The 24,613-nt window shown below is 38.8% G+C and overlaps 1 protein-coding gene across 10 annotated transcripts in view; it reads left to right on the top strand.

Moving 5' to 3' along the window:
* Positions 1-24,613, top strand: part of LOC306870873 (nuclear receptor corepressor 1-like) — a 99,515-nt gene that overhangs the window by 58,536 nt on the left and 16,366 nt on the right. For 8 of the 10 annotated variants that reach the window (XM_079418344.1, XM_079418346.1, XM_079418351.1 and 5 more), the window contains exons 18-31: positions 2,546-2,608; positions 10,478-10,611; positions 11,351-11,426; positions 13,582-14,041; positions 14,511-14,703; positions 15,118-15,301; positions 16,662-16,826; positions 21,779-21,939; positions 22,071-22,191; positions 22,371-22,466; positions 22,590-22,672; positions 23,689-23,857; positions 24,231-24,350; positions 24,467-24,547. In XM_079418344.1, coding sequence (XP_079274470.1) covers positions 2,546-2,608; positions 10,478-10,611; positions 11,351-11,426; positions 13,582-14,041; positions 14,511-14,703; positions 15,118-15,301; positions 16,662-16,826; positions 21,779-21,939; positions 22,071-22,191; positions 22,371-22,466; positions 22,590-22,672; positions 23,689-23,857; positions 24,231-24,350; positions 24,467-24,547 — 2,106 coding nt within the window. The remainder of the gene's footprint in view (positions 1-2,545; positions 2,609-10,477; positions 10,612-11,350; positions 11,427-13,581; positions 14,042-14,510; positions 14,704-15,117; positions 15,302-16,661; positions 16,827-21,778; positions 21,940-22,070; positions 22,192-22,370; positions 22,467-22,589; positions 22,673-23,688; positions 23,858-24,230; positions 24,351-24,466; positions 24,548-24,613) is intronic. The other 2 variants (XM_079418349.1, XM_079418350.1) reach the window with 1 other exon arrangement.

Below are 24,613 nucleotides of genomic sequence, written 5' to 3' on the forward strand. Positions count from 1 at the left end.
ACCATTCAAGGCCCAGAAAGGTATTAAGGACATAATTGAAGTAGTCAGTGTGGCTGGTGGTTCAACTTCAATTTTAAGAAGCTACGAGAATCATTTTTGTGCACAAAGAAAAGAAAAAGGACAACAATTCTTCTCATCCTGTTCATGCATTCCTCTGCTTGTAAACAAGGCGCAGTGCATGCTTGTTCTACATCAGCAGCAGCATGTGCATGTGACGTGGTACTCTCGATAATGGTGGAGGACGGGAGGAGGAGGAGAAGAATTGTTGAATAAAGTTGTTTTTCTTTTCTTAGCGCACAAAAATATTGTCATAGCTTCATAAAATTACAGTTGAACCACTGATGTCACATGGACTACTTTAATGATGTCCTGACTATCTTTATGGGCCTTGAACATAGGGATGTAACGATTACCGGTTTGACGGTAAATCATGATTAAATTCCCCACGGTTAGTATTACCGTTTCATATTTTAATTATCATTAAAACCGTATTCGATTACCGCGATCTGAACAACTCACAATAAATAAATACTGTCCAGCATAAAGCAGTTTTAAGTAACAGTCTCACGTGCGCACGGCAGCAGAGTAGTTTAGTTTTGAGTGAAAATAGGACGGAAAAGCTGGGCGGTTTTAAAAGAGTGCTGAGGGAATTATACAAATGAATATATCAATGAATTAATTATATGAATGTACCTCTGAAGGATCTGACTGTCTTCAGAAATGATTCGATGGCATTTTGTTTTCATCTTCGCTCCATGTAATACCTAAAGGAAGTGTTCTTATTCGCAATAATGCTTTGTTCGCGGAGCTCACGGGGATCAACTGTAATTCAGCTTTTCGGTATAAAGCGCCACCTGCTGTCAGAGAGTGGATTTACAGACACTTATTTACATTCAGCCTGTGAGCAGTTTCTGTCTGGCCAAAAAACAGACCAAATTTGCATGTCCTGCTGTAAATTTTAACCGGTTGATGAAAAACAAGCTTATGTGGATTCTACACATTTAAACAATTCAGATAAGCTATATAGAATTATTTATGGAGCAGATAAAATACATATAATCATTTAATCAATTGTCATTTTGACTTTTCTTTAAAGGCTGAAATGTGAGGTTTACCTTTATATGAAACTTTTTCAAAGCTTTATTTGAACATTTACATTATTTATTTGAACATGCTATTAAACTGGTGTCAGTCAAGTTGTCATTTAAAATCCAGACCTCATTCGTCATGTTATTGTTTTAGTGATTATGCAAACAAAGTCATTTTATTTGCTGTTTGTTGGTTTAAGTATAAAACTTGAAGTGATTTATGTGACAGTACTTTTTGAATATCTCCAGCACATTTTAACAATACCGTGATAATACTGATAACTGTGATAATTTTGGTCACTATAATCGTGATAAGAAATGTTCATACCGTTACATCCATAATTGAACATGTCGGTTGCTTTTCTGTCTATGGAGGGTCAGAAAGCTCTCGGATTTCATCAAAAATATCTTAATTTGTGTTCTGAAGATGAACAAAAGTCTGACGGGTTTCAACTACATGCGGGGTGAGTAATTAATGTTAGAATTTTCATTTTTGGGTGAACTTTCCCTTTAAACCTGAAGCCCTCGCACGCCCAAAGGGAGTCTGCCCGTCTCACCTGAAAAATCTTGTCTGTGCTTTATCTTATCATTCTCTGTCTTTGAAGTAAGTTTAAAGTTATAAACCAGCGCTCAAGAGCCATAATGTACTAATTCCATGTCCAAACCGCCATCAATATGACAAAGCAGTGGACTACGAGCATATAAACGTAACACGCACACACTCAGGGGTCATGGGGTAAACAGCGTCTAGTCGGTCACCAAAGAGACGTTTATTTGAAGAGTTTTAGGAGAGACTCGCCGCACAAGTCATCCAAACACTTCGGGGACACACGCTCGCGCTCTCGCATAAATGTCAGAGGTTCACACTGTGCTAAATCTGTCTTAGTGTTTAGTCAATTTCAAGGAGAACGGGCGGGAGAGGAGAGCACAGGCTGTCTTTCTCTACCGTGCTGTCTTTCTCTCTGTCTCTGTCTTTCTCTCTCTCTTGCTCTTGCGGTAGTTTGAGTGGAAATTACGTAGGGAGGGGTTGTTGCGCTGCTCTCTTCAGCTCGGCTACTGTTATGAGACAGACTGCCTAGTGATATGGGTGAGTGAGTGAGAGTGTGTGCGCTGGCCTTAGACATAGAAGGGTGGTGCTTCTGCACTCCTCCACTGTCTGCTTGAGATCAGCTGATTGGACTCTCTCCTAGAGACGAGCGAGAAAGAGAGACAGGAGAAAGAGAGAGGTGAGCCTGCCTAGTTGAGTCCAGTAAGCACCAGGGAGGGAAAGCAATAAACGGGGCAAAGGACAGAAAGCGGTTGAGGACTGAGAGAGAGAGAGACTGTGGGAGGGAGGGTGGAGGTCTCCGCAGTGCCCGAGTGTAAACAGATAGAGAAGGGAGGGTGTGAGATGAGCCGTGTTGTGTAGTGCTGCTCGAGTTTTTCGTTACTAACACTGACGGTGTGTGTCGCTACAGGCACAGTTGAAGCTGGAGAGACGTCTCGCTGGACGGAGGAGGAGATGGAGATCGCCAAAAAAGGTACTGCTTGACTTTTACTTCATCTCCCTCCCCCACCCCTCTCCTTCTCTGGTTCTCAATTGGCTCTGTCTGATCTCGTTTTCACACATACACAAACTTTCACCTCACTTTTGCTCCACTTATTTGATGTCTCTGTGGTTTTGCATATTTTCTCATGTTGGGGAAGTTGGTTGGGGTTGCATTTGTGAGCATCCTCTTTGTAGTGATTATTATACAGAAGAAACTGAAGTGACTGTTTGACATACTAGAAACTTTCAAGACGACCATTCACCCCTAAACAGAATTCACCCCCTGTGAAAGAATGACAGGAATAGTGTAGAGGGCAAAGGTTTTGAGTTTAAAGTTTAATGGGCTTTTAATAAGTTTTTTTTGTTGTAGAAAACCTCACAGAAAAAATGTCCAGGTCACATGTCATCCCAAAATCAAAGGGGAAGAAAAAGGAATGATACAATTACAGGAAACCGAAGCCTTGTTCTTGGACCATTATGCTGTTTTGTATTATAGCATTATTTCATGACGGTTCACAAAATTCTTATTACTGCAAAAAAACTTATATGCATCGCCACCTATAAGCTCTTTCAGAAGTTGTGGTCATCATATCAGTATTTTATTTTCCGAGTTGTGTATTTCGAGATGTATTGTGGTAAAAATAGCATCAGGTAAGGCTAGTAGCTCACGGAGTTCAACCAATTTACATCATCAGAATAATGGCGCCCCTCCCCCCATAGTTCAAAATATGTATAAAACGATGTGATATTTTTTTAAATACCATAAATTTTTAATGGGTTTCTACTACATATTTCAGTAAGAGACATTATTTACGTAATATTAAGCCATACAAGTGTTAATACCCAGGGATCCCTTTAAGAGTAGGGTGTAGGGATGGGCGATATCTTATCGTTTGCGATATACCGTTGAAAATTGTCCTCACAATAAAAATTAGTCTCCTCACGATAATAACGATAAGTCTAGTTGATGACGTAGTTTTGTGCGCGCCCGATTCACTGTTCACGTGCGGAGTGAAAACAAGCATGGCGGAAGGCGGACGTGAGGCTGAGAAGGAGCTTGTTAAGCGATGAGCTACCTCCACAATTTGGAACTGGTTTGGTTACAGAAAATCAGATGAGGAGCAAACTACCGTAATATGCAAACTTACTGTTCACATAAATTAAAAAATGGGAAGTCTTTGATATCTCATTTCAAAATATGAAATACAGTCGAATGAAAATGTATTTTTACTATAGGTCCACCCCTCATATGTGGTGGATAAACATAGCGATTTCCTTCAAATTTCTATTAAAGCACATTAATGCAGTAAAATACAGACCTAAACGCACAACTCAAACAGGGTTTTGTTCTTTTGGTAAAAACTTCCTTTTTCATGGTAAGGTTGACATTTGCATGGAATTATTCATACGTATTATATATATACATTCTAAGAGTGTGTCATTGACTGTTTCACACTGAACTTCTTTACTTTATCAGGTTACTTTAACATGTTTGTTACTTTATCAGGATTTATTTGCAGTTGTACTCGGTTGTAATTTTGAAACACAACTGAAGACATGGTTGGTGATTGCTACTTTTGCTGTTTGCACTATTTTTGCCACTGTTTGCACCATGAGAGTATAAATAAATACAGAATCTGTGTTTACATTTTAAACTTGTAATTGATTTGAATTATTATTGTGTAATTGTTGTTGTGTGATGTTTTTCAGCACAGTCACTGGAATACAAATAAAACATAACATAATCTGCTATTTTACAGAAGAAAATAATTTATTATATATATATATTATCGTCATTTGTATCGTTATCGCAATAAATACCTGAAATTATCATGATAAATTTTTTAGGCCATATCGCCCATCCCTAGTAGGGTGTATTATAAGCCTTCACTTTGAAATTACTAGCGTGTCTCTAATAAGATCGGTCACAAACATGATCCCTGCACCATCTAATGTGTAGCATCTTTATTAACTTACTGTCATGCATTGTGTGCAACACATTTCTTCTCCCTCTTCATGTTTCATCCATTTTCTCCACTGTTAAAGAAACTCTTAAACCTCTTAAAAGTCCTAGTCCGTACTCCTAACAATTTTGGATCTTAAGACCTTAAGATGCTTTCTGAATTTTTTTCTTTAGTAGGATCTTTTCTTTCATTTTAAGAGGAAACACCCGCATTCCTAAGAATTTTCTTAATTTTGTTACTAGGAGCAACTCTTAGCACTAAGATTTTTTTTCATGAAAACAGCCTGGTCATTATTTATTTGAATTGTAATGTAGACTATTTATTATTTATATATCACTTTTGAACATTTTTGTGACGTATATCCAAAGATGAAGGCACACTTATTTTTGAATTAAGAAAATTTACACACACATTTATTGACAGATGAACAAATTTAAGTGCAATAAGTGTTTGTATAAATAAAAAATTAAAAGCACTCACAGAAGCATTAACACACCCCTACCCCTAGGACTCTTTAAAGCATTAGAGTTTGGAGTGTTTTCAGGTCAGACTACTGTCATCTGAGTGCATTCCTCTTTCTTTGTGGTCTTTTTTAGTCCTCTCTTTAGTGGAAGGGAAATTCAATCCACTGAGGAACAAACATGAAGGTGTTTGTGTGTGTTTCTCCCTGTATGTTTTGCACAGACCTCTGGTGAGCCATCAATGTCACTGCACAGTTCAATTTAATTGGAGGACAGTCTTAACATGACAGATTGGGGACTAGGAGAACTGCACACTGAGTTTGAGTATTTGTTTGCCGGAACTATGTGTTGTTTTGTCTTCTGTTGAGAACCACTGTAGCTGCCAAGCAAAGCTGAGAGGCGCTGCTCTGTTTGCTGAAACAACAGGTGGCAATGAGCAGAAAATATACAGCTCATCAGAAGTTTTTAGTTTATTAAATCACGCACCTTCTTGTTTGTATTATCAAAGCAAGCATAAGCCAAGTTTTACTCTGTCGCACAAGGCCAGTGAAAAGAGATAACATAGGGAAGCTCTGTGTTAGGACCGTATCAAGGTAAACCACTGCGGCTCAGGGTGGTTGATCTTGAACCATGATTGCAGTGATTAATTCAGTACTCATGACAGCATGAGTACTCAATCAGTACACCCCACACACTTTCATTATGAGTTTTGGGGCTGGTTGCGGCTTCCTTTCCAGCACACTGTGACCAACTTCTACAACATGCGATAACAGATTCGGTCAAGAACAGTGGCATTTTTATGCAGGACTTTGACAAATGACAAACACACTTAAACCTGTGTCATTTCAGGACATTTGGTTCTTAGTAGTGCATTTAGGAGCTTTGACCGGTTACAAATAGATGGAGATGTGTCAGGTGGAGAAGAGCCCTCTGAATTCCATCTCAGCTTGTTTACTGAGCATTTGTACAATTTGTACAGTGTTTGGTAGATTCATTAATGGGGCCATGAACTTTTTTTTTTTATTATTATTTAAAAGAAAAAAGGCCTCTAACACTAGCTTGTTCTATTCTTTTTCTATTCTATCTGTTATCTTTTTGTTTATTATATAATATATTATATAAAAACCCTTCCTACATGTACTGCGTTAGGCTAACTGAGACTTGTTATAGCACTTTCATTTCATGGCTCTTTTGTTGTTGATTTGATTGCTTCCATTGTCCTCATTTGTAAGTTGCTTTGGATAAGTGTCTGCTAATGACTAAATGTAAATGTTTATGAACCTTTTTGTTTTTTTTGTACTGTTCTCTGAGGTCCACTTTTTATGTTATCGAGATTTTTACATAAACATCATAATTTAGAAGTAATATGCTGTTTTCTGTCCTGTTTTGACCCCCCTCATCAGAACGCTCTGTTTGAATAGCCATGGCAGATTGTAGAAGTAAACATCCACTGCTTTGATGGGCTAATGGTTGTGTATGTTTCACAGTCTACATCCTTCACAGATGGATGCTGCTGTGATTTAAGTTAAAAACGTATAAATACTCAGTACATATCGAATGATCTAGAATAACAGACAAAGCAATAATGACCACATAATAAAAACAGTTACTCACACTTGTGTGGTGTGACATCACTGTCACATCCAATATATTCGGCACAGCATCGTCTTTTCGTTTCAGTCTTTTTTGAAAATCCTGTGTCGAATTGTGCCTTGTTTGTAAAAGAGTCCGTGAAATTTAAATTAAAGTTCATCCACTCTTTTCTAATGTTTGGATCACAAGGAAGGTGATGCAAAGACTGTCTTTCCATAACTTGGCACTATACAGTGGCCTGTTGTCTTCGGAGCCATTTTATTGTTTGCTTTCTGCGTAGACCTGATTTAGTCTCTCTTGTTATTTATACTACACGTGCGAATCAGTGGGTGGTGCTAAACGGGCAGAGCTGTAGAAGCAGACGTTGATCATCTTCTGCAGAGGCGGTGTTTAGCCACACTATTATGTCATAAAGGGGCACATTCCACAAGCTGTCATTTTGGCAGACTGGCTTCAATATAGACTGTTTTTAGACTAACGAAAGTTTTGAGTTCTGAACCTTAAAGAATGTTTATGTAGCACAATGACCTCCTAAATGTAAAAAAATCAAGGGAATTTAGATTTCTCAGTTCACGATCTCTTTTAAGGGGTCATCGGATGCCCATTTTCCACAAGTTGGTATGATTCTTTAGGGTCTTAATAAAAAGTCTGTAACAGTTTGGTTAAACTTTCTCAATGGTAGTGTAAAACAACACTGTTTGTCCTATCAAAACCAGCTCTCTCTAATGCAAGCTTTATTCTTGCATGCTGCTTTAAATGCAAATGAGCGCTGCCCACCCCCTCTCTTTCGAGCCACTCTCTGAGAGACGGTAAACTTTAGCCGCATTCATCGTGAAACTTGCTAATTAGGACATTATTAGGAAAGGTGATTTTGCAAAGATTCATTAAAAAACCTTACACTCACTACTTCTTGAAGTGAAGCTGGATCACGAATGATATGCGTGAAAATAGATGCATGTAGGTAGATCGGGGGCGCATTTCCTTCAAAAACAAATGTAATCCACTGCGTCTTCAGCGACTCGGCTGTCTGGAGTAAATGACGACTGCTGTGTTCATTATCACATCCAACAAAAAAACACCTCAATCACTTAGGAGCCATTCTTGTCTACATCTGCTCCGGCAGTGAAACAATGGTGGACTGATGACCGCTCACTATAGGTGGGTCTAAGGCAAGGTTCCTCAAATCTTTCCCTGGAGGGCCAATCTGCTGCAGAGTTTAGCTTCAACCCTGATCAAACTCACCTACCTGTGATTTGCTAATGATCTTGAAGACTCTGATTAGCATGCTCAGGTGTGTTTGATTAGGGTTAGAGCTAAACTCTGCAGTGGTCCAGATTTGAGGATGCCTGATCTAAGGTAAGACACCAGTCCAGTCTGTGCTGAAACGCTACTGCCAATCAAACAATCGTGGGAGGGGCCTGGGTTTGTGTGACGTTGCGATCTGAGATCTGCTCGTTTTGAAAAAGCGGAAATGATTTAACAACATAAAGAACAAAAACACTGGGTGGATCTTTATCATTATCATTATAATTTTTTTTTTTTGCTACAACATTTGATTAATCAATGCATGCTGATGAACTTTTATCATAGTTTATAGTTATATGGTAACGAAAGTGTTCAACATTCAACCTGTTCTTTTTCATCAGTATTATTTGTGATTTAAATTTTGTGAACAGGAATTCATCTTTGCGTTCACTTTCAAATTTGCGATCTTGGTGTCATGTTTTACAAGAAAAGATAATTGTCTCTTTTGCTTGTATCTATACACCTTTCACTTTTTAAGACTAAAACAAAAGATGGATTCATAGTTATTCTTAATTAAAAAGCACAACGACAATAAAACAGTAGGCTACAATGACAAACTAGCTTACAGAACATTTATTAACAAAAACGAATAAGACGAGGCATGGCACAGGACACATCACATGCTGTATTATATAGCATACCTAAGGCTGGGCGATATGGGAAAAAATTCACGTCTTTGTATTTTTTGGCCTATTTCCGATATACGGTATATATCTCGTTATTTTCGTTTTTGCATTTGTATTTTTAAAAAATCTGTATTTAATATTTCACTTATTGCCCAATGTTGTCCAACAAAACAATGCATATTAAAGGCTATGAAAACAAATAAAGTGAATGTAACCATATAAGCCTTTATACTGTGTGCAAAAAAGCGTTAAAATCACATTTTATTCTAACAATGTAACACTGCAATCTAAAAACAAAAATAAGGCGTTTAAAGCGGAAGTTAAATTCACTAAACTAAAAATGAAAATAAACAAGAACAGAGTTGTTAGGCTATTTTGATTACCCCATTACAATCACTTTACAGTTAGTGCTATCATAAAAATAGACTTACTTGTAGTTTTCAAATTCTACGTCACATTTATTGTCCAACTACAAATACTTCAGCAAAATGTATATTTTAGTCAGAATTATTGCGCTCCTATTTAATTGCGCTCTGTCTGTTTGACGCGCATGCACTTAGCGGCGCTCCTTCACTGAAGTCTGTGAAGTTTAGCGGAGAATCGCAAAGCAGAAGGCTCATGCACTTCTGACAGCAAAATGGAAATATTTCCATGGCTTTCTAACATTTACAGATGGAGAATATACCTGTGAAATGTAAGTTATGCATTAAGGAAAACAGCAAATCTCAAACACATTAAACAGCGTGAGTAGCCAAGCATCTCTGTCAGAGCATCTGAAGGACCGAGCCGCTTAAACTATGCGACATTATAAACTATGCTGTTTTACCAGTTTTTAAAGGCCTTAATATAAAGCTTGTCACATGTTTAGAACAAATTGGATTATGCACTTTCTCCGCAGCAGCTCAGTCTGTGTCTTCCGCTATATTTTACAGATGCACTCATATCAACCTACTGTATATCGATATAAAAGGTATTGCCTCATATCGTAACGTTTATAAAGAAAATATCAATATATTGTACCAACTCGATATACCGCCCAGCCCTAAGCATACCGACTAATAAATTACAGAATGCTTAGCAAACACTGAGGAATCAAATAAATAATGGCATGCGTGTGGTCCTGGTCATGTGTACTATAACCCTGAACAGACAAATGCACATCACACACATTCCCAGGGTAAAGTCATTTTACTCTAAAGTTGATCTTTTTCAGTTATTTATTCATTTTAATTTGCTGCCAAATTAGGACATTGCAAGAACCTGAGAAATGCCAAAATCAAACACTTTTCCAAACCACTGTTTCGGTAGTTTTGCCATGCATACTGTTGTCAGGCTGTTTAGATTTGGTTAGAGCTATTGATAATGGGCATTTTTTGCTGACAAACTTTAGTAGATATATAACTGTGATATCACATTTAGAGAGTGAGCACTTATTGTTAAGATATCTATGGATAGCTGTCCTTTCTGATTTCTTGACCTTGATAATCATCAATAATATGTCGTCTTGTGGGATACTATAAAATCAGACTGACTGTCATGCTGATGCTCATCAGGAGTCCAGCTAATCGGGCTGCTTCAACCTTGTGATGCCCTGCACATGTAACTAGTTCATCCATTCTAACTAAGCTGGCAGGATTATCTGAACCACTGAGGCAGGAAGAGTGGCACAGTCATTGCTAACTAAAACCCTGCCATGTTTCATGTTTAAATAGTGGGTGCTGATAGATGGAGGGTGTTATTTTCATCTTACAGCAGGACCTATTGAATGATCTTGTGGTTAATATTAGGCTCGATGCATCCATCAAGAAAACCATTAGTAATACATGCAAACATTTAATTACTAAGGGGTTTGTTTGACTCCAGTGACCACTCTACTCGTTTATAACCTTTACCCACTTTCTCTTGTGCACAGGGCTGGTTGAACATGGTAGGAACTGGTCAGCCATTGCTAAGATGGTAGGCACTAAGAGTGAAGCTCAATGTAAGAACTTTTACTTCAACAACAAGAGACGATACAACCTAGACAATCTACTACGGCAACACAAGGTACAGGAACAGATCTATCTGCTACATCCAAACAAAAAGTACATTTTATTTTAGGAGGTGACTATTTCTATATATTGTATATTTAAACTACTGTACAAAAATTTGGGGTCAGTAAGATTTATGAAAGCAGTCTGTTTTGCTCATTTTGTCTGCATGTAATTAATCAACAATACAATAATAAAAAAACTGTAATATTACAAAACGTTATTACAATTTAAATGAATTTTGTTTTTTAAAGTGTAATTTATTCTTGTGGTTTTAATGCTGAATTTTCACTCTAGTCTTTTTACTCCAATCTTCAGCATCACACGATCCTTCAGAAATCATTGGAACATTTGGTTCTTCAGAAACAATGTTTTCTTATGATCATTTGAGAAACAGAAATGTTCAGAAGAACCGCATTTAATTTAAATGCTTTTACTGTCTTTTTACTGTCACTCTTGTTCAATTTAATGTATCCTTGCTGAATAAAATAATTTTTTGAAATCTTACTGACCCCAAAATTTTGAACAATAGTATGTATCTATATCTTTCCTAGTTACTAGTTTCATACTAGTAACAGTGGCTTTGCTGTTTTTAAGCATGATCCTTAAAAGTGGCGTCACTGAAAGGTTGCTGCAGGGAGACAAAAACTGAAAAAGGTTTTACGAATACACGTGACTGTGGTGTAATCTATAGTCGTGAACTATTCTTAACATGTATATCTTACGATTTGCACCTCTTATGTTGTTGCGTGCAGGGTTCCCGGCGGCTCCGTGGAAATCGAGACCCATCACAGAGCGATCCTGCGCCTGATGACGATGAGGAGAGTGATGGTATGATCTCTCTGTGATTTAAAATCTTTCACAGCCGGCCGCTTCCAACATAAAATCTAACGCCTAAACAAACACCCTAAAACCCATCGCTGTCAGTCTCTTTCTCAGTGATCCATGAACCCAGAGTCCAATCAAGCAGAGAAAAAAAGAAGCAGCGGGGCGGTGATGCAAAAAGAGCAGAAACAGACAGACTGACACACAAAGAGGAATGAAGTGAGGGAGCAGTAGTAGCAGTGTGCTGACCTGTCTGACTGCAGTGCGTTTGATTAGATCTGACAGCAAAACCCCAGACCGCTCTGCACTGCCACAGAGGTCAACATCCTCCCTCTACTTCTGTCTGTGCGCTTAATGAGTGAGAATCAGGAGCAAATGAGGAGAGAACCAGCCGGGTGGGGAAGAGGTGGATGAAAGGGAGAGGAAACAAGTGAATAAGACAGAAACACAAAGAAAAGAGAGTGGAAATAGGGGGAATGTGCAGAAAGGATAAGTGGTCTGGACTAATTCTGTGTGCCACACTCACTCTTACATAAGAGATTCCTGGCTTTAAAGCCTCAAAAAAGTATGCTGTAAGGAAACTGAGTGCTTCTGCTGAGCATATTTGATGTTTGTATTTTTACTCAGAAATGGTTGAGTGATTTTTAGTGCTACAACACAACTTCAAGTCTTTATACAGTTCTATACACAAAAAGTTCATATTGAGTAACTTGCTTTTTAAACATAAGAGTAGTTACTTGCACATGAAAATGGAAAATCAGTCAATTATGGCCCAGCAATACCTGTCTGGTGCAACTCCTTATATCAGCATTCTTGGAGCAACTCTTGTGCAGTCCAATTAAAGTAGAGTAATTATTGATCTCTTAACTCACTTTCCTTCCCTTTGGGTGTCTGTTTGTTCGCTTCACCTTCTTCCACTTCTTCTTCACTACCGTTCAAACGTTTGGGGCAATTTCCTCCTGTGATAGCAAAGCAGAATTTTCAGCATCATGACTTAAGCCTTCATTGTCGCATGGTTCAGAAATCATTCTAATATGCTGGTGCTCAAGAAACATTTCTAATTATTATCAACAGTTTTGCTATTTAGTGTCTTTGTGGAAACATTTTATGAATATAAAGTTCAAAAGAACAGCATTTATTGGAGTAGAAATCTTTTGTTAAACTTGTTCAATGCATCCTTGCTAAATAAAAATATTCACTAAACAGAATACTTTAAGTAATACTTTAAAGTAAACACTAAACTATACTCCCTTTCCTCTTGAATAACATAATTCTCTGACCTTGTGCATTATAGACCGGCATGGCTGCTTCCCTTGTCATGTGCTAGATGCTTCTTTCTCTGCTTTCCTCTGCTTTTTGGAGTAGCACCTGCTGACATACTCCTGGAGCCAAGCAGGTTACCCTTCATCGCTCTCTCAGAGGGACAGATAACAGATAGACTGTGAGAGTGGCAGAGAGCGTCTACACCACAAGAGAAGGGAAGAATTATAAATGAGGGAGAGGAGTCTTTTTTTTTCTTTTCTTTTTTTAAAGAGTGAAAGAATGGTGGTTGCTTGGTGTTAGATGTGTGTTGCCCTTCAGGCAACCTGGTTCTTTCCAAATCAGCATATTAGAATGATTTCTAAAAGATCATGTGACACTGAAGACTGGATTAATCGCTGCTGAAAAATTCATCTTTGCCATTACAGGAATGTACATTAAAATAGGAAACAGTTAAATTGTACAATTTAAATTATAATATTATTTCACAGTTTTATAAATGGAGCCTTGGTGAGCTTAACAATTTTCCAAGATGTTACCAACCCCACACATTTAAATGGTATGTTTATGCAGTGCTTCATGTATTTCATATGAAGCACTTCCTGTGGCCCTGGAGGGTGTGTCACACATGGCAAGAGTGGAAAGGTAGTGATTAGCCAAAGGATGTTTGCTGTTCAGAAGTGCATTAACTTGATTGCGTGATGCCGCGTGCAGCGATGGTGACCTCAAATGCTGTCACGGCAGGGTTGTTTGGGTTTTCTGCTTCTCTGCCTTTGTGTTTCTGTAGCAGAGATTGAAATAGATTGTGTTTGATATTCTGTGTACTCTTTGCACAGATGAATGAAGAATTTAAAGAGGATGTGATGGCTCAATCATATGCTTTTTCATCTCCTTTCCTCAGGTCCTGATAACAGTTCGGACACAGAGAGTGCACCTTCTCCATCTCAAACTGATCCCTCCAAATCCGACACGCCGACTCATCCCAACTCAGCTCTGGACGGCGTGTCAGACCAGGATGTCACGGCAACCAAAGGCCCAGTTGCAGATGCCAAGGGCCAGGAGCCTCCGTACGGGGAGCTACGGGTGAAAGTAGAGAAGAGTCTGGAAGGAGGAGCTGGAGACGGGCTTCCTCAGGATGAGCGCACACGCTCAGCATATGAAATGCAGATCCGTCCAAAAAGTGAGCCACAGGATGTGGAGATGACCGCTCCGAGCAGCGAAAGAGCACAGGTGCAAGTGAAGATGGAGCCGGAGGTCAAGGACAAGGAGGAGAAACAGGCGGAGCAACACCACTCTGATAATGACTCTAGCGCCACCTGCAGTGCGGATGAGGATGTGGACGCTGAACCTGACCGACAAAGGTGAGAAGCTGCTGCTCATGTTCTGTTATGGGGTTTTCATACATACAGTGCTATTGGTTTCTAGTAGCATGGATAGGGTGGTGATTTATTATTTGAAAGAATGTATATGTGTGAAAATGATATAATGGTGCTTTCAGTAATATTGAAATGAATAATAAAAATATACATTTAAGCAAGAAATGCAAATGTAAAATAATACATTTCAATTCTTGTAGCCTTAAAAAAAACTTACTGTTGAGCTCTGATGTGTAATGAATTATTTATTTTGCTTCAACTTTTGTTAAATACAGTTTTTGTTTTCTTTTGTTATATTTATCTATTTAGTTGTCCAGCATGGGAATGTGCAAAAGCAGGTTAATAGTCTGTGAATGAACGAAAAAAGAATTCTGAAACCTCTTTAAATGCGACTAGCAGTAGAGTATCAGTAGCTAATACATTTTATTCTCTTGTTCCTTCCTTTTTGTGGCAGACTTTTCTCTCTGGAGAAGCCGTCATTGCTTGGCTCTGCAGGCTCAGTGGTTGTGTCCAAATTCCTCAACGTGCAGCAGCTACAGCAGCGGGCCGCCACCATCCCCCCTATGGTCAGTCCCCATAGCCTCTACCCCCACTTAGCATTCAGATATGCCCCTCTGGACAGAGACAGGGCCCAGCCACCCCGCCACGTGAGTCCCGCCTCCATCTCCACCTCCGCAGATCACGCACTGTGATTGGCCTCTGCGGCAATCAGCAAACGAATCAGCAAATACCAATTGATTTTCCACACTGAAATCATGACGAGTGAAAATACATTTTGGCTGCTCTGTTGGGCTGATTAGTTGTGCTGTTTGTAGGTGTCTGTTGTGGCGATTTGGTGTGGCTGTGAAATGGATTTAATCTAACTGAGGCCCTGATTGGCTTTTCACAATGTTCATGAGAATGTAGCATCTTGCTGCTAAGCAAACAACAGTCATGCACCTTTAAATAACAAATTTAAATATTTAATCATTTACATTTTTCTAATGGAGCATTTTTGTTGAACATCAGTTCAGCATGTAGCCCCCATTTGAATCTTCCCTGTTCCTGAATGGTTTGTTTAGGTTTCAGCTCCGTTCGGTCACAGCAGCGTTCCCGGAGGACCGTTGAGCGGCTTTGCTATGTTCCAGCACCAAATCAAAGCTGTACACGAGTCCGTGCAGGAGGACAAACAGAGACTGGATCAGAACGAGTCTGACCGCAGGTCTCGAGTCACCACCCACAGCCCCACTGTAGTAGACCGAGAAGGTGAGTCAGACGCAGAATGAAAGAGAGAATGCACAAAAACACCCAGAGGTGAATGTAGAAAATTGTGAAAACACCCTAAATCCAGTCTCAAGTGTTACCTTTAAGAAGTTTTGAAATGTCTCTTTGTTTTTGCTCTTTGGTCAGTCTCCACTTGAGATTGACAGATTTGCAGGCATTTAAATCATAAAGAAATGAATTGGCGACATCTTTTTTTGGATCTACTCATCGGTTGTTGATTGAGTTGAGGCAGATCTGAATGTGAGCTTGCAGGTGATTGTAAGAAAGGAATGGGGTTAAAATGATTGGTGAAGTCCAGCATCTGCCACCAGAGACAAGTCGTTTTCATCTGAAGATCGAGTTATGTTTTTACATTTTTTTTAAAAGGTGAAATACATGCCTAGATTAATTGTTCACAGTAACTAAATAGATTTAACCAACATGTGAATTTGCTTATTGCCTTTTTCCTGTTTTTTTTTTCTTCATTTTATAGAAGAATCTTGAGAATAGAATGAATCTTAACGTTCATATAATGTCCAGAAATGTTCATGTTTTGGGCAGTAAACAAGGGGTTAAAATGACATAGACGCTTTGGTAATTATGACATTAACCCAACCTCCACAATATAAACGTAATCTCAACCGAATAGAGCATTTGTCACTTTTTGTTTGGGAGAAATCCTGACCAAAGGAACTGTCTCTGAAGGGAAGAGAGCAGTGAACAATACAAAATTGAGGTTACAGAATCACCCTTGAGACAAACAGACTGAAAGACAAGCAGATGGACCACTGCAAAACAAATAGATTGTGATGTGCCTGTAGTGCCTCTATTCTATCCTCCCATGCACTCTCGCTCAGTTTTTACATGCCAGGAAGTTTGAGCAAAGACAGACGTCAGTTTTTTCCTCCTCTTCCTCTGTTTTATAATGGGTCTCCAAAACAGATTTTTGAAGGGTGTCGAGCGCACAGGAGAGAGACAGTGGACTTTGCTCTTCTCAGCTAAGAAACACAGTGCTGTTCTTGATAGAGCCAGACAGAAGCAGCCAACCAAAAGGAACATTAGGTCACTCTCTTGTAGTGAATATCCATTAGAAACACCAAGTTTTGCTCAACCTCGTCCTTGCTGACCGGCAGCCTGTAGCTCTAAAAACCTGCCTTGACATTTCTCTTACCATTCCATTTGCAATGATAGCACTGAATAAACCTTTCTATATCTCCTGTTCCTGTGATTGAACGCATGATGAGTCTGTATGGTTTGAATAAGATGTTTTCTTGATCACAAATAGAGAGGACACTTGACATCCTGTTTTGTGTCTGATTGGTGTTTGTGAGGATCTGACTTTTTTTCTCTGTCCTGTCCCCAGGTAAGCCATTCGCTTACATGCCATATGACCTGAAGATGATGGAGCAGGAATCTCTTGGTGGAGCGGGCAGACCGGATTCTCCGTACAGACTCTCTCCTCGCGAGCCTTGCAAAGCCTCACCCCAGCCCGACGCCAGTAATGCCACCTGCTACAGTGTACCTCCAGGTAAGCAGTCGGTACACCCTGTATCCAGGCGCAATTTTTAGAAACCTGTAGCTTGTTTTTTTTAGGCAGGTTTGAGCACCAAAATTATCGCTCAGCTACACTCACCGAATGAGAGTAAAACAGAGTATAAGAACTGTGGTCTGACCCTCACTGATGTAAGCAACATGAGCAATTCAAATCAAAGACACTAAAGTAAATACTGCTTAAGATCTACTAATGGATTTTCTGGATTTTATATCTGCTCTGGATTGTGTACTAATCGTCACTTTGGATAAAAAGTGGCTTTTGTATAATTGTAATAAAAATGTGGAAAAATGCTGTTTCATCCAGCAAGATGTTATCACTAAAATTACAGTGAAATTAATTTATTTATTTATATACTTTGCAGTCTCAAACAAAGCTACGTATCACTCATTGTAGATGTAGAGTTGATCGATAGCCTTCGGGCTAATTATAGGTTCCTTTCGAGTCCCTCTTGTTTGGACCTGAATATTTTCACTTTGCAGTTAAATCTATGTGTTATTAATTTCCGTTTTACTTTGTCATGTTCAAGCTTTATGAAGTTTTTGCTTAAGTGTTTATTTAGACTTTCATTTAATTTTGTCTGGAGCGTGTAACCTGACAGTGTTTATGTTGCTACAAAACCAATTAAGACCCATCCTCTGCTGCTCTGAGTTTTAGAGGAGCTCACATTTGTTCGTAAGTTACATGGCTTTTACTAGTCAGGTCAATGAGTTTCTTCCTGAAGGAAACCTTGACGCTCTCACGAGGCTCGGCGCATGTGACTGATTCCTTTATCAGCCCTACCCTTACAACCTGGAAACTGTTCTCATGGAGACAAGCACTTATAAAACGCACTGGATGTTTCTCACAGGGAGAGAAAAAATACAGCGTCCATTAAGTAAACGGAATGTTCCGGTCAGACTGTCGCTCCTGCGGGTTGATTTGTTTTGTGATGGTCAGGTTTCATAATGAACTTTGGTATAAGACTTTGGTCTTCAGTGACCTCTGTTGTGAGGACCCAGATTGAGTGGAACGATGATGGCATTATTGACCTTGTCAACAAAACTTTCCCTCCGTGTCCTACATATTACATCAGTAACATGACCACTACTGATGATGCAGCAGCTGTGATTGACAAGGAATTACCTCACTTAGAGGTTTAGAACACACTTTGGTACTGTAGAATAGGAAACAACCTTAATAAATATGAATATTATTATTACGTATGTATAAACATGGTTATTTTATCATTTAAAAAATTCTATCTAAATTAGATAATGTATAAAAACATCATGCAATCTTAATGTACATAACTGTTCAAATTATTGTTTTTGGAAATTCTTATGCTCACCAATATGGCTGTGACTAACGATTATTTTGATAATCGAGTAATCGATCGATTATTCTGACAATTTAATAAAGTATTTTTTCTGGTAATAAAAATAGACCTAATAGAACAAGAAATTCAAAAATGACTTAAAATACATATATAATAGCAATGAGGCAGTAATAACTGGTTCAAATAAAATATCAACTGTTAAAATATATAATGTAATAAAACTATAATAACTCGGGTACATTATGTATTATATCAAATGCCAATTGTCTGACGATTGTTTTTTCTCTTTGCAGCGCAATCTAATCAGTTTACTGTCTGTCCATATTTATGAAACAATATTTACTGTCGACATAAACAGTTAGCGCATTTAGAATGATAATGTATTCTGTGTTGCTGTAGGTTTATAATTTATTTACCTTATTAATCTTATGAAATGGTGGTCACTGTTCCCAGATGAATGTTATAAGACTCTCAGACTCAGACAGCATATGCAAAGATATAGTTTGCGTCAATCCATGCATATAAATGATAACTTTGTGTAGAGCAGCATTTACTGTGAATGAAGCTGCGCTGAGATGCACATAACCCGCAGCACAAATATTTAATTGAATCGCAGCCTTTGTGAATTCACAACAGCACTGTGCTTTGATGATTTTTAAATTAATGTTTTGTGCAGCCGTAGAAATCTTAACAGCCCTATTCACAATATGCATTTATGATCAAAAATACAAAAAAAAAAAGATGAAAATTATGAAAGTTCAAAAGAACAGCACTTATTTGAAACTTTTATCTTTACTGTTACTTTTGATCAATTTAATGCATCCTTGTTGAATAAAAATATTTTTTATGTTCTAACCCCAAACTTTTAAACGGTAGTGTATTTGTTTCCTAAATTCTTAGAGTTTTTGCAGTGATATTAAATTGGTTTGAGAATTATAAAAGGTCACTAGTAATCACTAAAACCTTGAACGAATATAACAAAAGCATACCAGGAGGGATTATGTTTGTAATCTTTCGCCTCTCCTCTGCATTTTCCAGTAACTTTTTTACCCAGTGTTTACCCAGTCATTATATAGTATCTCTGAATGTGATGTTGAACCATGCTTGAACAATGTAACTCTACTGACGTCTCTACTGCTAGACATGTTAGTGTTGTTTTTATTTGTCCTGAAACACATGATGAAGTGAAGTGACATACTGCCAAGTATGGTGACCCATACTCGGAATTCGTGCTCTGCATTTAACCCATCCAACGTGCACACACACACAGCAGTGAACACACACACACCGTGAACACACACCCGGAGCAGTGGGCAGCCATTTATGCTGTGGCGCCTGGGAAGCAGTTGGGGGTTCGGTGCCTTGCTCAAGGGCACCTTAGTCGTGGTATTGAGGGGGGAGAGAGCACTGGACATTCACTCCCCCCACCTACAATCCCTGCCGGCCCGAGACTCGAACCCGCAACCTTTGGATTACGAGTCTGACTCTCTAACCATTAGGCCACAACTTCCCCCATGATTACAACAGATAAGCGATTACATGAAGAGAACATCACACCCTTCACTAAAGAACCGCAGAGACCACCTGATCTCATCTCTAGACTCTAGGCTTTTTACACTGCAGGAGACAAGATAGTTCACAACTCAATATTTCAAAAGACATGAGTGAGAGGCTGGGCTGTCTGAAAAGGCAGAAGTGCTTTTAGTAGGGCTGTGAGTCATGGGTGAGAAGCAGTAAAGGAAAGACTTCATTCCTCCTATGCTAAGAGCTTTAGATTAGACTAGGGCTGGGCGATAAAACGATAACGATATGTATCGCGATAGACACGTGAACGATATCAATAAAAAATGTCAACAAAGGCACTCGCTCTCTGGTAACCTAGCAACGTAGGGAGTGACACGCTAACAGCCAATCATGTAACAGTATCATGTTTGGTTGCGCCATATCGTTGTCTCGTGTCTAAGTGTGCACGCGCGGCTGAGAGTGCACGTCTGCAGCCAGACCTGGCTGGTCTGCTGGATTCCTCTTCATAAGCAGAAAATGAGTGCCGCAGCGAGCGAGGAAATTGTAAATAAAAAAGAAAGTCAGCTCGCCAGTATGGCAGTTTTTTGGATATTATAAGTCTGACCGTAGTCAGACCAAATGTCGTCTGCAAATTATGCAAGACCGTCGTCCCCGCCAAGACTGGTAATACCACGAACTTGATGTACCACCTTAAAAAAATATCAATAATTATCGATATCGACCGATATGAAACACTGATATCGTGATACAGTTTTCAGCCATATCGCCCAGCTCTAGATTAGACTCATGTCTGTGTTTCTTTGTCAGGCTTTATTCACAGGGTTTCATTTGAGGTGCCCTCCATTTGGGTAAGCTTTGACTAGTTCTTTATTTTGCACTTGTGTCATTTTTTTAAAAAGTTTTTTTTTTGTCTGTTTTATAAGCTGGTCAGTTTTGTGAAAGGTTATTTGTGGGTCCTGCAGAAGTTTGGTAGGCTTTGTGTTGTTGGTCAGAAGTACTGTGCAATGAATCTAACTTTTGAGAACTGGAGTCTACATGTAAGCAATGAGAGACTATGCTGTAGTAGTGTGCGACGCTCAGTGTGCTTCAGAGTATAGTATGGCCTTGAGTGACTTGTTGATTTTAACATTTGTATCCTTTGTTGTTGTTTTTTTTATTCTGTTAAGTAAATTCATAAAGTGGTGTTCTTCCAGATACAGGCACTGACATAACAGAATTGCATCAAACATAGCAATATGATATGAGTGATACAGTGTCATAGCTGTTAAGGCCCAAGTATACTTCGGTTGTCTTCCGCGCACTTTCCGCATTACATTGAAAGCTGTGCGGACGCGTCTGTGCGCAAGATGGAACGGAATGCGGAAAGTGACGTATACCCAGGCCTTTGTGGTGCTGTGGATTTTTGCATGCTTTTTAACAATGTATTGACCAATCAGAAGTTAGGAACATAACTATTTATAAGTATAATAAACCTTAAAAGTACCGCTGAAGTGCCCTTACACACAACATTATGCATGTAATTTCCACTAAAACTGGAAAAGCTGCATTTGACAGCTTGTGATAGCCACATCTATATTTTAAGTAAATTTAAAGTCTTAATAGGTTCCCCTAATAGCACTGTTTCCCCTGATTCCCCTGAATCAACTGTTAAAAATGAACTGATCCCCAAATATACAACTGTTACTACAGCAAAACAGTGATATTTTTAGTAGTGCTGACGATGTAGTCTGTTTGTCATTGTTGGGGTCTCCAGTAGTGTGTTGTTCTTTTAAATGGGCACTGGGCCAGTGTTGCCGCTTCGTGTATAAACTAATTAGTGCAAAACAATTCAAGGCACAGGTGCAAGCTGAGCGTACAGTGTATGCATGGATAGAAAAAAAAAGTGCAGTTACAGTATGCATGTTCTGTGATGGCAATGAATTAACGATACTAGCACTTTATGCATTCCCTGACGTACATGTAAAAAACCAAAGTATATTTTGAGCTTTATAGGGAAAGACTTTTGTCAACTGTGCACGGATAAAGAGTGATCCTATTTGCCCGCCTCTTTTCACCCCTTCTGCCTCTTATCCTTTTATTCCCACAGTTCTTCAGCCGGCACCAAACCAGGCGGTTCAGAATCTTTCAGATGTTCGCATGACGTTTTCCCGTCACAGGCCACCCAACATTCCGTCTCCGCCGCCTCTCATTCCCACATCCAAACCCACCGACAAGCCCTCCTTCATTCAGGGAGGCTCCATTTCACAGGTAAGAGAAATGCTGTTGATTGTTATTTAAAACTCTTCTCTGACTTTAAATACTTCCTACATGTAATGGGATCAAGGCAGGGGATCAGGGGTTTTCCTGGTATTCTACTCTGATTCGTGTCTTCCCTGCAGGGAACGCCAGGAACGTACCTTCCTTCTCAAACGCATGCTGTGTACGTACCGGAGGTACTCAAGACCACAGGAGGGTCGATCTCACTCGGTTTACCAAGACAGCAGGACCCTGCCAAACCTGGTGAGCAAGAGAGATTTAAGAGTATAAATACATTTTTATCATCCCATCAAGCTCAGCTTAAGTAGACTCAGCCATGGCTTTTGTGGCTGTTTCGTTATCAAGTTTAGACGATGAATACCTCATGTGGTCCATTAAAATGTGTAATCTAAACAGCTGATTGTTTTTGTGTGTGTGTTTAGTGTCATATATTAAGCAAGAGGAGTGTTCTCCACGTGGACAGAGCGCTCAGGCGGAGGGTCTCTTGTCCAGAGCTCAGTATGAGGGAGTTGTCAGAGGTGAGATGACTTAAAATATACAATAAAATTCATAAAAATCAAGAATTAATCCACAAAAAAACAGTCTTACCATTCAAACTCAAACTAAACAATGTTTTTCTTCTACTCCTCTGCTCCCATTAGGACCCATACAGATTCCGGACATGAGAGGGCCACCTGGAAAAGGCCCAGAGGGCTTGACTTTCAGAGGAGGCTCGATTACACAGGTATCGTTATTTAAGGCATTTAAAAAAAAAAAATTTTTTCCCCAATTCCATTTAATTTTTTTCCAAATGAATTTTTTTTTTCAGTTTTAATTTGTTAATTTCTTTAGACTGTTTTAATGGTTAGATTAAATTGTATTCATCAAAAAGCATGTCTAATTAATTGAAATAATGAAACTTGCTATAAACAGCCATTTTAAGTAAAAAATTTAGTTTTTAAGGCCCTACCAATATTTCATTAAATATTAATAATCAAAAGCATCTCTAATTAATTTATTTTATTGAAAAAATAAAACTTTTCTAACTTTTTTCTAAAAATACAGTGTTGTGTATTTAAAATTTTCAGCAAAATATATTATATCTAAATAAAATAAATAAAAAAATCTTTCTTGTAAATATTCGTTTAAAATAATGATTTAATAATTTTATTAGTAGTAGTAGTATCACTTCATTAAGTAATATTTCTGTCAGTTTTTTTCAAGTTATACCAAACTTTTATTTTGACAGGTTGCTGTGAAGACCTTTTAGGTTTCTGTTTGTATATGTAATGTTAGTTTTACTCAAAAGAAATTGTAAAATGCTCATGACGTGACTCTCAGAGCAGTTCTAGAGATTGTACTCGTATATTGAGGTGGCAGAGGCTAAAAACACTGAGCGTCACGCGCGGTTTCCTTTACTACTCACATACTAAAGCGCGTGTGATGCCTGTGCCATTCATTCACACACAGACACGCAGAACATGCAGGATAGTCATTTTGTGGCTTAATATTCACACTCAGCCATACTGCGTTTTGAATTAACTGTACTGAACTACTTTTGATTTAGCCATCCAAAATTTGACACATTCCGTGACAAATTAATATATTCCGTTTTTATGACTGGTTTTCGCAATTCCGTCTCCGTTTCCTGCATCACAGAAATCATAGGGCCCTACAAGTTATTATATGTCTTGCTGTAGTATTTGAGTAATTTTAATTTATACTTGTGTAGTATTTCTCACTCTCGCTCTGTCTTTGTAGGGCACTCCTGCCTTGACTCAGTCCAATGTTGCAGCGGATCTGTTGAAAGGCACTATTGCTAAACTGGCCACAGAGGACCTGAGCGGCCCAGAGAAGAGCCGAGCTGAAGCTCATTCTAAGGCTCACGTTATCTACGAAGGCAAAAGCGGACACATCCTCTCTTTTGACGGTCAGAGCCATAACTGCTTCCTGTCTGTTGTGTTTGTGACCACAGTATTACCCCAGTGATATTGAATATTAAAGTTATATTTGTGACGATGCTTTTTTTATCTTTTATATTGTTTATATTGTATATTATGAAAAAGCTAAAAGTACAGTTTTAGAGTGATCATTTTTTGCTATATTCCCTGGCACAAGTGGAGTCAGATGGTGAAGTGATTCTTTTCAAGGTCTAAATGACATGTTTGTTAGCCGTGCAAAAAGAGCAGTTTCTATTTTTATGGAGTGCCAGAGCTTAACAGGAATTTTATTTTTGACATGCTCTATTGATATTTTTGGTTTTATTTTATTACAATAATATATCTCGCTTTATGTTCCCACAGCCATTAAGAACCCTAGTGAGGGCACTAGAAGCCCACGAATGGGGCACGATCTCAAGCGCACATATGACATCATGGAAGGGTCCCGTGGACACCCAACACGTGAGGCAGGACCTTATGAAGGTTAGTCATGTTTTTGTGTTCTTTATCTGAGAAGTATAAAGCACAAAATAATTGAAGCAGCGAGTGCATTTGCCAATAGGGAACCATTTTAAAGACATTTCTCCCATTTTTGTCAGGTTTGATCAGCAGAGCGTTGCCGAGAGAAAGTCCTCACGAGTCTAAGGATCGAGCCATACTCGCAGGATCCATCATGCAAGGTGATACAGACACTTGCACCACACTTCCTTACTTCCATTCTCAAAATATGTAAATATTTGATGAAA

Source organism: Barbus barbus (genome assembly GCF_936440315.1).
Source record: "Barbus barbus genome assembly, chromosome: 6".
In the NCBI taxonomy this organism is placed as follows: Eukaryota; Metazoa; Chordata; class Actinopteri; order Cypriniformes; family Cyprinidae; genus Barbus; species Barbus barbus.